Genomic DNA, 18,010 nt, shown 5'->3' with positions numbered 1-18,010 from the left:
GCATCCTGGAGAGACAAATCAAGTTGGAGATGTATTTGTTGTATATTATTGAAGTTGGGGTATACATTCTAGTATATGGTTTTTTTTTCCCTCTCTTGGCTTGTAGTTATTTCTATGTTCATGGATAATGACACTTAGAAATAGTGACCAAAACAGAAATCATGATACTTTGAGATGCTCCAAAATTGCTGAAATATCACAGTCCTCATAGCTCTTCTCTGCATAAATAATGTTGGGGCTATCTTGGGAGAACACATCTTCTCTTTTGTAACTGTCTTCACTGCGAAGAAGCCTTTCACTGCCATATTCAACAGCCCCCTTTAAAACAAGTGTCTTCTGTATGCCAGCCACTAGTTCTTCATAATCCGTGTCACCTTTTTCTCCCACAAATACAACCACTTTGGATAGATCAATTCCCCACTTGACTGACAGATACCTAAATTCATAGACAAGAACAATAAGGTTATTTTACATCTAGTTTTATGTACATTTGAAGTTCCTACATATAATGTGTTGGGAAGAGTCAATTATGTTCCTGACCTTAGTGCTTGTTTTCTTGAAGCAAATAATGGTATCACATTTAATCTCAATCCTGCATGTGTATAGACCAGATTACAGCGTAAGCCTCTCATTCGCAACCTTTGGCGAAGCTCGTCTATCTTCCGGATCTGCGATTTGTCATCATATAAGTTTACAACATTTAAAAAAGTTAAACTATTCACTTGATTCTTATAGTTGTCTTTATTTTAAGTTGTCTTTATTTTAAGTTTTAACCCCTGCATGAGAAAACTGTATGTTTTAGTCCCTATACATGGATACATAAACTGATAAAAGTTATGTTTTGGTCCTTACTCCTTAGCACTAATACCAGAGAAGAATTTTTGGCAATATAAAACCTCTACAAAACTTTGTGATGGTGATAAATCGCTACAAAAAATTGTGTAGGGACTAAAACTTAAAATAGGAACAACCGAACAACTATAAAGACCAAGTGAATAGTTTAACTTTCAAAAATGTTCATCGAAGAGGTACCTTTTTCAACAAACAAGACAGATTCAGGTTTCTTTAGGAACAAGTTATCTTACCATGGCTCCTGGTTTCACACTATAGGAGTAGCACCTTGAACTGCAAGCACTAGCATACTCTATGATGTCATTCTCCTCTCCATCATCAACTTTAGCAAGCCTGGTTATTGTTGATCTAATATTCTCACCAGGCCATGCATACTCAACATGGGCCTCATAATCAGCATCAGCCATTAAATCTTTCCATGGATAATACATTTCACTTCCACTGTTGCAAACCACAGCATCAAATTCTTCTATGTTCACTTGGAAGCTGTTCAATGCTTTAGTTGTCTCCTGAAAACTCAAACCAGTTAGCAACACCACACCAACCTTGCCTGATCTGATGCCTGGTCGCACGGATTTCATCACATTCATGATAACTGCCTGAAAATCCTCCTCAGCTATATTTCCATCACTATCATAACAATCAGCACCTACCACAACAAGCCTTTGCCTCCTACCAGGAAAGTAACTGGCATTAGACTTGCCAGTGGAAGAGACCCTGCACATGATTGCTTCAATAATTTGCTTCTGCCTTGCTGCAGTGTCCATCTCTCCATTCTGCTTGGAGTCTCCTTCTGTGGAGAATCTAAAAGAAATGTCTTCTACATCTCTCAATGAGTCACTTATTGATTCTTCAGTCATTGGTGTAATTTCCAAGCGGGATGTGGAGTGGCGGTTCCTGCCATACTCAACATGGGAGAGGTAGTTGCGGCAGTGTTCAGGCCAAGAAAACCGATGGATGTTTTTTAGGCCATTTTTGCGGCATTCTAGCCAAAGATTTTTGTCTGCAACAAGCTTTAGCAGTGCATCTTCTATGGCTTTCTGGTCATGTGGATCAATCAAGAGTCCATTGTTGAGTGCCTGCAATGATGAGATGCAAAACATGATAGTAAAGAAGTATGATTAAATTAAATAGGAGGTTGCAAAAGTTTTGTTAATTAATGATTACCTTGACTATGAATTGACTACTTGTCTGAAAATCTGAAAGATGTAGCAAATGAAATGCAAAAATAGCGCACAAAGGAATTATAGTATACCTTCAGAATATCCACTGGCCCTCCATTTTTTGTTGCAACAACAGGTAAACCATAAGCTGCAGCCTGTAGTGTGGGAGGAACAAGGAAGGTCATGTAATTTTCCTATTTTCCACATAACTGAATTCTGTAAATCATATTTCATAAGTTGAATGCCACCGAGCCTATTATCTATCTGAAATAATAACAGCTTGTGGTTTAGTGTTTACTTCGATTAGTGTGAGACCAAATGGTTCCACCAGGGCTGGGTTGATAAAAACTCCCTTCAAGAGACAAAACCCCCATGTGTTACTGTTAGCGAATACAATGTTCAAAAAAGACAAGGCAGTTAAAGTCAGATAAAAGATAAACTGTTAATACAATAATTAATACTTGTAGATTTGATTATATAACAAATGAGTTTAATAGGATTGAGAACTAAGCTCCACCTATTTTGCATTCAAATTTTTATACTTACATCAATGTATATTAACCTAGTTTCTTTGCTTTGTCTACCAAGTTGAAAGATTGTATTTATCATCTAATGACTTCGAACAAAGAATAGACTAGATTTCACATCATAAAAAAGTCAATACAAAATCAGGTGTAATCAATTTTTCTTCAAAGAATGAACCTTAGTCTTTGCAGCCAGACGATATATTTCTGGAACTTCAGATTGCTTATGATGCTTGGGATAAGCCACTTGACCATACAAATCATACTTGTCAATGAGTTTGAGCACCATGGTAAGAACAGTAGAGCTGCTGCTAGACATTTCTTCAATGTCATCTCTGTTGCCAAGTATGAGGGTCTGCCATAAAAGCAGAAAGATATTGCTTGATCACAAGCTGATAATCATATGATACGGAAAATCTGCGTGTTTTCAAAATATAAATAGAAAATTCACCAAGTTAGCTAGTTTTCTTAGGGCCTGGCATTCCCCAAAAGCCTTGAGCAAAGTCGTGACATTTTTCTTCGGGTCAGGACGGGACAAGGCTAGTATTGTTGGTTTGTGAGGATTTGTGAAAAATCTCATTATCTGCATGGCACATCACAACTCATCTTGAGATACAGGTATCAATATTAAGGAGAAAAAGGTTATAATTCTTCATTTATTAAACAATCCCTTCATGTTTTTATTCTCAAAAGCATTCGTAAAAAAAGTAATTCTTGTATGATCACAATATTTACAAGAGTACAACCAATCTAAAACTCAAAATATATTAAAGTAATCTAGAATTTTTCATTGGTTGTGCTTTATAAGCAATGTGTTTATGCAATGCAAGAATTGCGCTGGTGAAAAGATGGTAGTTGTAGGGAAGATTTTAAGACCTCAGACCAAATTGGAGGCAAGTTCCTTTTGCTTTGAGCTCTGTCAGATCCAATGAATGAGTTGAGGTCCCCCTCACCTTCCACTGAGTCTTGTGTTGTGACATAGCTGAAGTCCATGCCTGGAGGAATTACCTGATGACAAGATTCAGCAGGACACACACACTTAAGCGTCTGTGAACATTGTTTGACAAGATAACACCATCAAGAAGATAGTAATGACATTGTGCATACCACCATCCTTGGCGTGCGTCTTCCAAGGCAACTCACTCCGCGTCTTCTCCTCACCCTAAGCTTCCTCTCCAACTTGAGATCAAACCCATCATACAGTCCCCATTGCTCTTCAATCTCCTGCCTTGTGCTAGTGACAACCATTTCAGCAGCATCCACACCCAACTCCTCAGCCTCAATCCTCCTCATGATCTTGTAGGTTGCATTTATGGCCTCCCTAGAGAGCCTCCCTTGCTTCAACAACTGCTCAAACTTGTTCCGGCCTAACGAGTGCCCCGTGAGCACCATAGGCACATTCAAGGCCCCAGATAAGTGTGCTGCTACCTCCCCAGCATCAGCATAGTGACCATGGATAACATAAGGCCATGTTGGCTTCCCACCATTCACTTGCTCCCCTAAAACTCTTGCCATGTTAACAATGTGACCTAGAGCACCATCCACAAATTCAGGCAAGTGAGGCCAAAGTGATTCTTTTGGTATGTACCTGCAAGAATCAAATGTGTTGTACTTACTAATCAAGATCCATTTTATGACCTTTTTTTTTTCTTTTTTATCAGAAAATGTTACTTGTTAGGTTGTTAGTTTTTGTTAGCAAGAGGGTTTGAACCCACGAGCCCGAATGGAAACTCTCACATGGTAATTACCTATCACGAGGTCCGCATGGAAGACGAATGATGTATGCTCCGCCACAGTCACTGCCATCAGAGGGGCATGACAACATCTCAATAGGCTCTCCGTAGCCAGAGTCCACTTCTACTGGTGAAGCTATTTGTCTAGTCAATAGGTCAACACGGTAAATTCCTTTTGTGTTGGCTAGAGCACGAGCAAGTTCCACTACATATTTCACCTGAAATTGAAGCAAACTGAATGAGGGTAATGCAGTATAATTGATCTGTCATGGCCATTGGCCTGTGAGAACATAATTCTCCTATGTCACAATTTGCTAATATGTGTGTAGAGAAAAATAATAGCAGGAACAGTTTATTATGCTTAAGTTTGGTTCTTAACAGGCATAATGTTATAGGACAAAGAGAAATGCCAGCAATACTTCTCTAACAGACTCTTTTCAGCACTTGCTTTTCTTTTTGTTACATCATCAACAGGCTTTTTATTATTATTGGTTAAAATTTATTAAAAATCATTAATTTTTGTAAGTATCATTTTTTATTTAATGAATTTCACTCAAAATTTTATACTAGTTTATACTTATCAATAAATTTTAATCAATAAAAAAAAAACATCAGAAGAAGTGTGTTACATAGGGTGTTGTTAGCCCTCTGGACAATTTCCTGTACCCAAAATAAAAATTGACCATGAAATACAAATACCTGACCACCAGTATCAGAATCTCTCCCAAGTTCCATATTTTCTCCTCGTACCAAACCATGAACACTACAGTGACAACATTAAAACTGTAAAAATAATAACTAAAAAGTTGTCTATGTAATGTGTAATACCAATGCTAATTTTTTATTAAATGATAATATAAAATTATTTTACTTTCTTAATTTATGATCATTAAACTCATTAAATTATGGTAGGTAAAAGCTTTAAATAAAGAGAAAAAGATTTATGCACTAATACTTTAAAAAGTGTTACATGGTTATCTAATTACAACTATGAAAAGTTATTAAATTTTATGATAATTATTTTAAAATTTATATTAATTATTATTTGTAATTAGAGGACAGTATAAAACTAAATATCTAATATCGTCATCACATGAATATTAAACTCTTGAATAAATAATAATTTTTTTATTTAGTAAAATAGACAAAGTTCAAAAATATCTTACGTGGTTTAGCTTTTCATAGGTCGCTAAATAATTATTTCTTATTAAGTCTTCCATATATTTAAAAATTAGTTAAACTAACCTATTGTTTTGAAAAGTATTAAATAAGTCTCTATATTTCAAAAGTTTGTAATTAAATCTTTAAATTTATAAAACAGTTTTAATTAGAATAAAGTTAAATTAAATCCTTACAAACATACAAATAAAATTCATCTTACAAGTAAATAAATGGGATCAAGATTCGTGGTATACATTTCAAATCTAAATTTTTATACAGAATCAGGTTTTTACCACTATGAATTCTTACATGCATTTCAATTACTTATGTAACAATGTGACTAAGAGCACCATCTAGAAATTAAGGTATTTACCCTATGAATTTTTACATTCATTTCAATTACTCTACACAATTTTTTTATACCAAAAAGTTGGTTATTGAATTATCGTTAGAATGTTGGAGCCGAAATAACTACTTATGTTAAAGTAACAAAAATTAAGTATGATTAAATTTTGGATCATTGTGGACCCCAAACTAAATCTATCTCTAAATTAACTTAACAATTAAAAGGGCATCTTTAGCATAAAGTGTAAACTAAGTATGAGAAAATGGAATGCGAGAAAAAAAAATCAGGATGATATTAGGTATGCTTATAAGCTACTTTGATATATCTTTAACATAAAAGGAATTTTGACAAGGTCACATGATGATATTAGCCATTAGGTATGTTTTACCTGATTAGGACAACATAAAGGTTCCTAGAGTTATCATCCTCCTCCGACCAAAGTTGCATTTCAGAAGTGATTCTGGAAATATTATTATCCTTGAAAGGTTCCAAAGCATTAGCATTAGCATTAGCATCTGCTTTTTCTTTCTCACCTTCCGAGAGCTCAGAAAGGTCATTTGCAGCATCGTTACGGCCTTGTTCACGATCAAGACGCTTTCTTGCAAGCCTTTGAGCATCATCCCATGCAATCTGCATGCAACAATTCATTCATTCATCTTTATTTTAATTATTTCCCCCTCCCTCCATTTTTACTATTTGGCAGGTAATAAAGTACTGTAAAATGAGTGATTAAGAAGAAATTATTACATGCTCCGAATCACATGCACATGATCCCGGGCCAATTTATTTGTGACATATATATATATATAGTCAAGTTTATTTAATTCTTAATCTTAAATTAAAATGAAAAATTAGTCAGTATCATAGACATATATGCACGTGTGATAGTTTTGAACCATATAATATATAACAATTTCTCACATGCACGTGTGATAGTTTTGAACCATATAATATATAACAATTTCTCAGGGTTAATTAAGAGAATTGATAGCAGAGAACTTATTCAGGTTGTGAGAAGGACACTGACCTGTTTCTTTTTGCGAGTTAGATGCCATATACGCCAGCACATATTCTCCAACCTATTACTACGTTCACGGGTATTCCTTCTAGCTGTTACCTGCATCATGTCCATTATATATCATGCATCCATTTTAGGCTTACAACTTACTAATTATAATAAACTTATTAATTCCTTTTCTTTATATCCAACCATTTTTCACTTTAACTGTGAATGTTACCAATTCATTAATGGTGATACTATGCTTCCTACTCACAGAATCCCAAAAATGGGTTGATGAATCGTTCTTTAGAAAATCATCTTGTATGTAAATTTAAGCCGGATAAAAAAAGATAAAGTCAGGATTATATTCTAAATATTTATTTACATTATTAACTCTATTTTACATCTGAGTAAATTCGCGTGGATGTGTGTATTTTTTTTCCCACATGTCTCTTCTTTTGGAGGCAATTTTGTTCAATACAATCAGGTATTAAACGTGGATATCTCTCCTAATAGAAATTCAAACCTTGATTCATCATGTGGGAGACTAGTTCCTTCAGCTAAACCCAACCCCCATTGGTTCATGTGAATGTGTGTAGATGCAACCCTGTTATTTTTCTTTGGAAAATCGCATTTCAAACCTTTGCATTTATCATAAAGGTTATTTACTTGCAAGTAGCCAAGTTGAAAACTCTTTCTTTTTGTCCATTCATGCATATATATGGTTGAAATTACATACGAAGTCACGCAATTCTGTGATTTCATGTTCTTTTTCTTCCCGTTGTTAACACTGTGCAGGATACATGTGAGAAAACAAATCCTAGCTATTTTTATCTATAGGGACTGTGCTGCACAGGCTATTAATTGTATATTTGTAAATATAGGAAACATGGTTTAAAAGAAAGAGTTTAAATATTTATTTTCTCCGTTCCGAAAATATATGTAAAAAAAAGGTTTACTGCAATAAAAAAATTCTAGTATATACCAACCACTCAGAAATTATATTAATTGATATGATTTTTAAAAGTGTAATTATTATAAAAGTTTAAATATATTTTTCGTTCCTGAAAATTAATTAGTGTTTTTATTTTATTTTTATCCTTACAAATTTATCTTTTTCATTTTAGTCTTTGTGTAAAATATGTTTTTTTTTCTTAAAACACTTTAAATAATATTTTTTTAACGGTTCAAAATATTTTTTTATTGTTTAAAATATTATGTAAAATATCTTAAGGATGAAAAATAAAATAAATATATTTGGTAAAAACTAAAATAAAAAAATAAATTTATAAGAACGAAAATGAATAAAAAAATACTAAATTACAGGAATAAAAAATATATTTAACTCTAAAAGTTAATAAATTTCTTATTTAATATTAATTTGTGATTGGACTACAGGTAGTAAATACAGTGTTTTACTCTAATAAAAACATGTTTAGATGATATTAAATTTTAAAAACTAATTAAGTTAAATAGAAAAGTTAGTTAAATGATTCAATGATAAGCACAATCGGTGAACAACATAGTTACTATCTCCCACCAAGTATGCAGAAGCTACAATTTCTTCCTTTCTGTAAAGTGGTCCCGATCTAAACGTAAATATATATTCTTCTTTATTTTATTATAAAACATCCAAATTTTATGCCACACGAAATTTGGGTATAATTTCATTAAAAAAAAATCAACATATATTGATCCTTATTCACTCAATGATTCGGGAACCTAATCAATAACTAGATGATCTAATATATTAATCCCTCTAAATATTAGCATATAGAATAAAAAAGGCAAAGAACAAAGATTAAAACTAATTAATTTTCTGGTATTTCTGAATAAAAAATTCAAAGAAGCAAGGTAGAGTGAGGGAGGCAATTTTAGACGAACCTTAACCCAAGTTCTGTAAAGATCATGTTCATTAAAGCTATTAACAACTTCTTCAACAAAGTACTTGGTGGTGGGATTAAACAACTTTTCTTCTCTCTGATGTTTCTCTTGTTCAAACTTTGCAAAATTCTTGACCTTCCCATCATTTTTCTTCTCCTTTACACTGCTTCCCACGTCCAATATGGCCTCCAAATAACCATTTAGCCATTCGTTCACAGCAGCCATTTCTTTCAATGAAAAATTAAACAAGGAAACCTCTCTATACTTTGTTTCACGTGAGAGTCACAGCTTCAATGACATCTTTGTATCCTTTTGTATATGCTTTGTAACTCAATATCATTGCTGAATGTATATTTGCATATATAGACAAATTGAAATTTTGTTGGGGAAATAGATAGATAGAAGGTATTAATGTACTTTGATTTTAAAGCTGGGTTGGACTCGTATAGCACCCGCTAGCTCTCTATATATAGCCTTTCATTTTTTTAAAAAAAATAGAAAAAGGGAATATGTATATCTGTTTTTTAAAGCTTGTGAGAATATATATAAGAAATGGGTGTCTTTGATTTGATTCTCTATCTGGTATTCCTTGCTTGAAAAAAGTTTAAAAAGTTATTACATGAACCAAATATCCGTATTCGATCGATCTTTTGTTATATTCTCCATTTGCCTTCATAATTTATTCAATTATTACCTACTTGAAGGATCTATATATTTGTAGTGTACCAAGTCAATATCAGTCTTTCACTACCGTCAGGTATATAAAAAAGAAAAAAATGTAAAAAAAAAAATTGTAAAGAATTTCTCTATATCAATTTAAATATTTGATTAAATTAATTCTAGACTCCTAAATTATTTAGGAATTCTTAATTAGATCTTTAAGCTAAAAAGGAAAAGGCAATTAAATCCTTGGTATAGCAAAAATTTTGTAATTGATTAATTTAACCTAAATGTAATCAATTTTTTAGTTTTATTAGAACCGGATAAAACTACGATGATAAATTTATTCTTTCTATAGTCTTAATATATAAAGCAACTAGATGTATTAATTTTTTGAGTATTTTTTTTATGCATATCAATTTTTTAGTATTTTTATAATTTGAGAAGTCCCGCGTCTCTTGCCTTCATTATCGGGATATAGTTCATATTCTAATCGTGGGTTAAGATAAAATGTAACATATGCTACGAGATTATGTAATTTATTTCCGTTGAATCCATCAACAGGTATACCTGATTAAAGTTGTTTATGAATATATTTTTTCCAAGACATCTGTTACTGGCCAATTCCCTTACTGGTTTTATTTAATGGAATACACTAATGCCTTACATGCAATTGATGGAGTTCTTTCAATTGTTATACCTAATATTCACGTGTTTGTCGCAAACTACCCCCTATAAAAGGTGTTAAGAGCGTACCTATAGTTTTTTTTTTTTTTTTTTTGCTTTAAAGAATTAGATGCAAAATGTAGTTCTAGAGAAAGCTATGGTGCTATGTATATATAGCTCATTGCAGAAGAATAAGCAAGATATATTCGACAAGAAAAATCATCTAATTGGCTTGCATACTTCAGGGCATTGCTATGGCTTGTCTTTTTTACTTTTTTTCTTTATTATTGTTTCAACGATCAGTCCAAACATTAGATTTGCTATTACATGAGACCAATTGACCATGCAAACGAAGCATCATATTTTGGTGCGTTTGATAACTTAAATTATTGAAGATGGCATCAAATTAAGAACACCCAAAGGGTGACTATTGCACATCCTGATAAGAATCTAACGAAAAAGATGGAATCAAATTGAGAGGATAAAGTGACGAATTAAAAGGGAAGAAGTAGTGTACACTAGAGGAATGGAAACAGAAACAAACGAAACATAAACCAAAGGTTGTGGAAAAGAGATATATCGTATGGACATGAAATGTGTGGAGGTTACGTCAAAAGGTGGGAGATAGGTATTTAGTGGGCAGGCGTGAATTAATTAAAGATATATGGAGCTCAACACTTAGGAATTAGGAATGAAAAAATAAAAAAATAAAAAACAAACCAAAAGAATATTTCAAGGAATATCCAAATGCATCATATGAGGGCTTTCGCATTTGTAGTCAACTAGCCACTCAACTCTTTCTTAATTTAGACCATTGGTATCCAAATGCCAAGTACCTATTAGCAACGAATAAAGGCTTTATTTGAAATTTACATGAACTAATTCACTATTTTTCAAATTATACCATGAGGTGTTTAGTAATTTTATAGGGACTATTATAATAAAAAAATCAAAGAATTTTTTTAAAATCTAGTGTAGATTTTTCAGGAGTCCAAAACATGAAAATTAACATAATCACGACCATGACTCTGAATGTCATGGCAATGACTTCTATCAGGTGGTCCGATTGTGATTTTCTTCTAATTTTCAAGTGTTTCTATGCTCCTAGCTTCAATCTGACCCTTAGAGTCACCATGCATCTTTCTCCTTGGTTTGATATCTTAGAGTTTAAGAGACAACCTTGAAACATGAAAATACCAAAAGCGTAACCAGTTAAAAAAAAAAATGAAAAACAAAGCAAATACAAGGTAAATGAGTCCTAAAGTTAAGAGTATGCAATATTTCCTAAGTGAAATGCTACATGAATTATGTAAAATGCAACGCATCAATATACTAACAAAACAATACTAATTCAACAGTGTAATAGAGTGTCACACATCTAGCTACTTAGATAAACTGACATAACAATGCATTTAAGCTATTATAAACTCAGTTGTTTGTAGGGTTTCGTTACGTGTTACTTTTATAAAACAAAAGGTTGTGTAAAAAATTGCCCAAATAAGAAACTGGGAGACATGACGGTGTGCACTCACTAATTTTTATTTTTTTTTTAACAAGGTGCACTAATAATCATATAGGAACTGCTCCACATCATTGAAATCCACATGATGAAGAGTAATATTTATGTTTTTCCTTCTTCTCTACCTTTTTGTATTTGGGGTAGGGAAATAGAAAAACATCAAGAGTTGAGTTAATCAAAAGAATCATCTAAAAAGTTAATTACATATTTATAACTCAAACTCAAGATTTTTAAATAGTTAAAACAATCAAATATCAATAAATCTCCATGCCACGTTCGATGGTTTCAATCGAGAATAATTTCAAGATACTAGTTGATGTCAATGACGTGTGATAAGTGCAATTTGATTATTGTTCTTCACACTTTTTATGGCCATGCACTTGAGATGCGTGGCTTGTTTTTCTTTCATTAATTAATGGCTGTGTAAGTAATAGAACTTCCTCACGCTAGCGGAAATAATACGTTTAGTTTAGTAGAATGGAGCCATCATTTTCATCCTTCAAAATGTATAGCGTTGACATTTTTATATATATTTTTTGAGAGGAAGCCTCGATAGTATTATGAGTTTAATCATCATGTATTATCTATAATATAAAATAATTTTACATCATCATTCAATCATAAATTATCATTAATATAATTTTTAAAATAATTATCATAAAAATCAACAATCTTATCATAAATAATAAGATATATGATAGAATAATAATGTAAAATATTTTAGGCTATTGGTTATAATCATTTTTATCGTATTATATTGGTCTCTATAATTAAAAAAAAATAAGTCTCCAAATTTTTCAATTGTTTCGTCTAAACCTTAAACATATATTAATATTATTACTTAAATCATACAGTTTTTTATTTTTAAAAAAAATTGGACTTATAATTGACAAATTGCACTTTTAGAAACTTAGTTAAATTTCTCTAATTTCAAATACTAATGTAATAAAACTATAAACTTTCAGCAATTAAAAATTTAAAATCCATACAGAATAAAAGTATGAAACAAGTGCAATTTGAAATCCATACAGGAATTTCAAATAATAATGTAATAAAACTATACACTAGAAAGAAGTTTTGAGATCCATACAGAATGAAAGTATGAAACCAACACAATTACCAAGAATCATGCAGAAGATAATAACCCCTTTGCTTAAAAATGGATTTTCATAAAGTTAATGTGAAAATAATAATGCTACAACTCAATAATAGGAAAAACCAGGAAGAGCTCCCTTGCCAAAATCTCCTGGAGGTTATTGTTCTATCTAAACTTAGGACTCTATAGAGGTTCATAATCATATCCAAAGATAGCCGAAAAATAGCAAGCAATGAAAAAATAACACACACAGAAAACACAACTACAACCTTGTTTTCCAAAGACACTTGATTTTCCCGGACTTTTTCAACCTCAGACCTGCATTACCAACGAAACAAATGAATAATCATATCCCAAGACAAAAATAATTAATTTAAAAAAGACACTGTATAATCCAATAACTTTATGGACCTTATAAATTGGGTGTTTTATCCCTATTAAAAAATTTCCTTTATTGATCCCTATAAAAAAAATTGTTTCATTTTAAACCTTGATCTTATTGTTTATGTTCCAATAAAATTATAGACATTTCATATAGGTTTCTCTAGTGTTGAAAATTTCTCATTTTAATTAGGAAACAGCACACCTGTTTTCCAATCTCTACTAGATATGTCACCACTTAATAGGAACAAGGACTAAAATGAAGAAAAAAAAAAATATATATATATATATATATATATATATATATATATATATATGCATGTATATATAAAAGAAGCAAAATAGAGAAAAAAAAATTAAGAGGACCAGAAAAAAAAATTCTTCACTCATACTTCTTGATAAGAAATTACTTGTCAAAGGAAAACGATAGAAAATACCAAGACAGGGAAATGCATGGAAATTAATCCTCTGCTTATGCTACTAAGGTCCTCTCATATTAGAGGTCCTCGGTTTCATTTTTTATTTTTCATGAAAAAACACTTCTATTTTGAAAAATAAATTTAAAAAATTGAGAGTGTTTTAAGCTTTTCAAAAACAAAAATTAGAATCAGAAAAAATAATAGATCTTCGATTATTTTGAGAAATTGTTTTGAGATTTGTGTAGCTTCTGAAAAAAGCTATAATTAAAACTTTCAAAATTAAAAGCAGCAACAAAAATAAAAAAATAGCTTCTGTTTTTTTATAAAACCTCTAAAAATAGATCACTTTTTTAAAACCTTAAACGAATGTGCCCTTAGTCTAGTTTGCATGAGGTGTTAGATTTGAACCTCATTGTCATTATGGTAATCCAAAAAAGCCTAGTTATTAGATCTGAACTAGCCCCTTATTGAGGAAAATCAAAGAAAGCTTGTAAAATCTCACCTTAAAACAGCATTGTCCCTTAGTACATGATCCAGTTGCACAGAAAAATGGGACCTCCAAGAGTCAAGATCACTAAATTCTTTCATCTGCAAGGGTAACATTATTTTTAGGTGAATAGAAAGTAAAACTATAGTGATGTTTTATCATTATAGACAAATATTGCCAAAAATATACCAGAAGAAACATATCATACCATAACATCTTGTCGTTCAAGGAATCTACTAATTTCTTCTTTGATCTTCTCTAGAAGTAGATCTTTTTCTCCCATGTCTTTGCTGTACTCTTTGAAAATGTTGATATATCTAGAATTTAAGTCCTCCATATACTGCTCCAAAACAGACAAATTTAAGTCCAGATAACGAGCTTTCTGCATCAGAATCTTGAGAACGGTATCCCCCGGCATCCGACCAACTTGTTGACGGATTTCTTCAACTGGATCAGGAACATTTCTTTTCACAATTATAGCTTCTTGGTTTTCAGAAGAGATTTCTGAAGCAGGATCAGAATTGATCCCTGTGATAGTATTTGGCCTAACATTGTCAGCCTTGGCAGCGTTAGAAAGGGGAGATGCTACCCTCTTCTCACCATTACCTTCCCCAGATGCAAATGGCTTATCTTGGGCATATATCAAATCCTCCAGCATTCTCTCAATGGCATCCACCCCATAAACTTCAACTATGCTCAGTGTGCAATAAAATTCTGAACCATAGTGGCTTTGAAGATTCAATTTTATATATCGCATCCATTTTTGCTCCTCAAGAACAAACCTTTGAGCCTGCTTCACATTTGAGGCCGTGAAATTCCCAAGGAAAATCCAAGCATCTGTTGGATATACCAAACTGCCATATAATTCAAACTCTTTGAAATTGGAAGAGTGGTGCTCAAAATTAGCTATTTCTATTGTTTTTACCAAGGTTTCTTCTGAAAGTTCTATAACGACAAATTTCTCCTCTGAAGAACACGGATTTCTAAGATATTTGTCTTTGTTTCTGCTTAGAATGTCAGAGGCACCTCTGGCTTCTTTGTTAGAAGCTAACACTTTGGCTCCCTTTGATGCTGAAGCATAATTGTATTCAGCACCACCAGGCTCTAATCTATGTATTACACTTCCAGATGGATTAGTGCCTGACTTAATTTTAGAACCAATTGCCCTGCTCTTGAATTCATCAAGACCAAGAGGCATTGCCTGAGACAAGTGATTATACTTCTGCACATCATTTTGATGCTTCGCAGCAGATTTAGATCTCTCAACTTCATGCTCCTCTGTATCAGGAGAAATATAATTTTCTTTATAACCCGTTTCTACACGGTTTATGCTTTCTCCACTGGAAAGTGACTCACCGATTAAGCCATCAGTTTTAGCACCATCAGAGCAGAAAGTCTCAGAAGGAATGTAGACATCATCAGTCTCTTTAGTTAAATATTCATCAGCAGAATTAGATTTTTTACATTGTCTGTGTTCATCTTCATTCCAATTTGATACACCAACTGGAACTTCTCTAGATTCATGATCTACATATAGACAATAAACCAACTAAATAAGAATAAGCTGCATACATCTACAAGGAAAGGGGATTCTTTTTTTTTTCAAAAAAAATATCATATGTGTTTGTTTTGTCCTCAAGAAGCAAATTTTCATCCAAGAGAATGAAGGAAATGTAGCAATATATGGCATTGTGGAACCTCTGTTTATATTGTGAAACATGGAAAGTGCTTGTCAATCTAGTAATGAAATTGTCAGATTTTATTTAAGTATTCAACTACTTACATATCTCAATGGGAAGGCTTCTTCTCCCAATCAATATAGTTGAAATTTCTCAAAGGAGTGAGAAAAGTAAGAAAAAGATTGTAAGAGACACGAAACTTTTATTTTTTAGATCTGTCACTCACTCTTGTGATAATATGTGATGCTTATCTACTTTCTATGAATTTACATTTTAGCAGAGGGGGAATAGAGTGTGGCATTCATACTTAATTTAATTTTTCTTTTTTTAGTTCCACTCCTGATTTAAACAACAGATCTCATAGTAAGTCATACCCTCTGATAATTAAGACACTGCTGGAAGAAATTATTTTGAGATTTAAGCCAAAAACTTATAATCATTTTGACCAAACTCAACCTATAAACCAAAACAAAATTCTTTAACAACACAAAGCCCATCAGGTAAATAAATTGGACACATAAAGCTTCTACAGCAATGGAATTATTAGGAAACATAGGGGTAAAGGTGATCAATATCTGTATTCCAAGATAAGAAATGAATTCTTTACAACAGTGTTGTTAAATAGCAGCCACGGCGGAATGGCTCGGCGGATTTTTTGCCAACCGCCATAGGCAATTTGTGAAGGGAAGCCCGCCATGGCAGTGCCATAAGGCGCATTAGCGTGTTTATATGGCAGAATTTCATCCTTCCACCATTGATAACACTGCTTTACAATTACTAGATCTATTCCATCAAAGAACACATAGACCAACTGATGCAAAACTCACCGCTCAATCATAAAACAAGGCTGTGTATCCATCTGCCACAACCATTATTTATGATGGAAAAGCAATCTACAAGCGAAAACAGTGCCAAGTAGAGATGGAATCTCATTCACACACGGCATACCTCAATAGCTAAAAACAAAGCCAGGAGAACAAAAACAAAATAAACAATACCTCCATAACCATGGCCATGGCTTGTCCATAAGCTGAAGAGGAAGACCAGACCCCACAAAACAAAAACCAACGACAGAGAAACTTTATACAGATAGACATAGTTCCTCCCACTTGTAGCCTTCTGTATAGCCCTTCTTTCCAGAAGAGCTTTCCGTGATCTCTGCATTGCACATCAACCCAATTCACTGCTACACCCCTGCAACAACAGGCAACACATCTTTTTCCCTCATTCAAAGCTCATCAATAAGATGCAAAAGCAAAAGGGTATGTTAATGTATCAATTAACTTTTGAGATCAGCAAAGTGCCACACATAAAATAAGGCTCTAAAATCTAAGAGGGATCACAACAATGCAAGAGCACATGCACATGGAGTGAGATATAAATTGAAGTTTCTTATAAACTCTGAAAGGTGAATGCAGTAAAATACAAAAACCCTATTCCCACCAATAAAAGATGAAAAGTTCAATTCTAAGCAAAGCTCCAAGGACAACCATCTCGCCATTACAAGGAGTGAAAATTTCCAATCAAGATCAGAAATCCATCTTAATGGTAAAGCAAAAGAATACCCTTTTTATAGGAAAAGGAATAACATGCCACCAAGAACGATAGTGACAAGACTCTATTCCAAATCCAATCAGCAAAAACAAGAGTACAAGACCCATCATAGAAAATTTACCCCAATTCAAATATTATTTTTTATTTGGAAAAAGTAGTAGAACATGGAGGAACCCCTGATACTAGTCAAAGTACCAATGACATGTTGAGATTGTCAGCAGAGAATTATTGTCCTCAACTATTTTATCCGATCGCAACTACTCAACTAGTCCTTAGATATCTTATATAAGAGATCTCTCTAAGAAGGACTGTCAGATGGATGCAACACAACAAGAACTGTTTTAAGCCAAACAAAAACAATAAGCACTCACTGGTCAGTACTAAAACTATGCTGAAAGGGGTCATATCAAGAACAGAACGGGCATGAAATCTCAAAGGGTCATGATATCAAGCAAGAATTTGAGGTGAAACACAAGAAATCAAATCAGATGTGGGATCCAAATCAGAAAGAACGTAAATTGAATGAAGAGTGTGACCTTTGGGATTGAAAAGCAGTGGAATTGGGTGTTGGGAAAGTGAAGTGTTCAGTTCTACACTAGTACTAATTGGGAATAATCATGGAGAAGAGGGAATTGGGTTTGTAAGAGAAGGAACACAACGCGTGGAAACTGCATCCAGGTTGTCTTGTTTTGTCCACTCCTTTTGAATTCAAAACCATTCTCTCTCTCACTACATATTTCTAAATATATGGTAAATAAGAAAATAATTATAAATCACTTAATAACTCTATATAATAATATTAAAATGAATGAAAAGAAAAGAACAAGAGAAAAAGAAAAGGCTAAATATTGTTTCATAATAGTCATACTCAAGTTGATTAGAATTT

General features: G+C 32.7%; 2 protein-coding genes across 4 annotated transcripts; both read right to left on the bottom strand.

Moving 5' to 3' along the window:
• Nucleotides 1-6: 6 nt before the first annotated feature.
• Nucleotides 7-9,273, bottom strand: LOC114417471 (probable sucrose-phosphate synthase 4). Its single transcript, XM_028382704.1, has 14 exons — nucleotides 8,664-9,273; nucleotides 6,807-6,896; nucleotides 6,168-6,409; nucleotides 4,972-5,035; nucleotides 4,288-4,490; nucleotides 3,647-4,127; nucleotides 3,416-3,547; nucleotides 2,991-3,122; nucleotides 2,718-2,894; nucleotides 2,314-2,367; nucleotides 2,108-2,170; nucleotides 1,086-1,931; nucleotides 541-668; nucleotides 7-436 (listed from the first exon to the last, which is right to left on the bottom strand). Exons 1-14 carry the CDS (start codon nucleotides 8,886-8,888, stop codon nucleotides 160-162), a joined length of 3,114 nt encoding a protein of 1,037 aa, XP_028238505.1. The 5' UTR covers nucleotides 8,889-9,273; the 3' UTR covers nucleotides 7-159.
• Nucleotides 9,274-12,633: 3,360 nt separating this feature from the next.
• Nucleotides 12,634-17,843, bottom strand: LOC114417467 (SUN domain-containing protein 4-like). Of its 3 annotated transcripts, none has more exons than XM_028382702.1 (5): nucleotides 17,496-17,843; nucleotides 16,569-16,764; nucleotides 14,100-15,418; nucleotides 13,907-13,992; nucleotides 12,634-12,922 (listed from the first exon to the last, which is right to left on the bottom strand). In XM_028382702.1, the coding sequence occupies exons 2-5, from the start codon at nucleotides 16,732-16,734 to the stop codon at nucleotides 12,676-12,678; spliced, it is 1,818 nt and encodes a 605-aa protein (XP_028238503.1). In that variant the 5' UTR covers nucleotides 16,735-16,764; nucleotides 17,496-17,843; the 3' UTR covers nucleotides 12,634-12,675. The 3 variants fall into 3 exon arrangements, with proteins under 3 accessions (XP_028238503.1, XP_028238501.1, XP_028238504.1); XM_028382700.1 differs by having other exon boundaries at nucleotides 17,661-17,843; XM_028382703.1 differs by lacking the exon at nucleotides 17,496-17,843 and adding an exon at nucleotides 17,014-17,459.
• Between the last annotated feature and the right edge of the window lie 167 nt (nucleotides 17,844-18,010).

Source organism: Glycine soja, chromosome 6 (genome assembly GCF_004193775.1).
Source record: "Glycine soja cultivar W05 chromosome 6, ASM419377v2, whole genome shotgun sequence".
NCBI lineage: Eukaryota > Viridiplantae > Streptophyta > Magnoliopsida > Fabales > Fabaceae > Glycine > Glycine soja.
The sequence above is the reverse complement of the archived record's forward strand: the minus strand, read 5'-3'. Positions and strand labels throughout refer to the sequence as shown.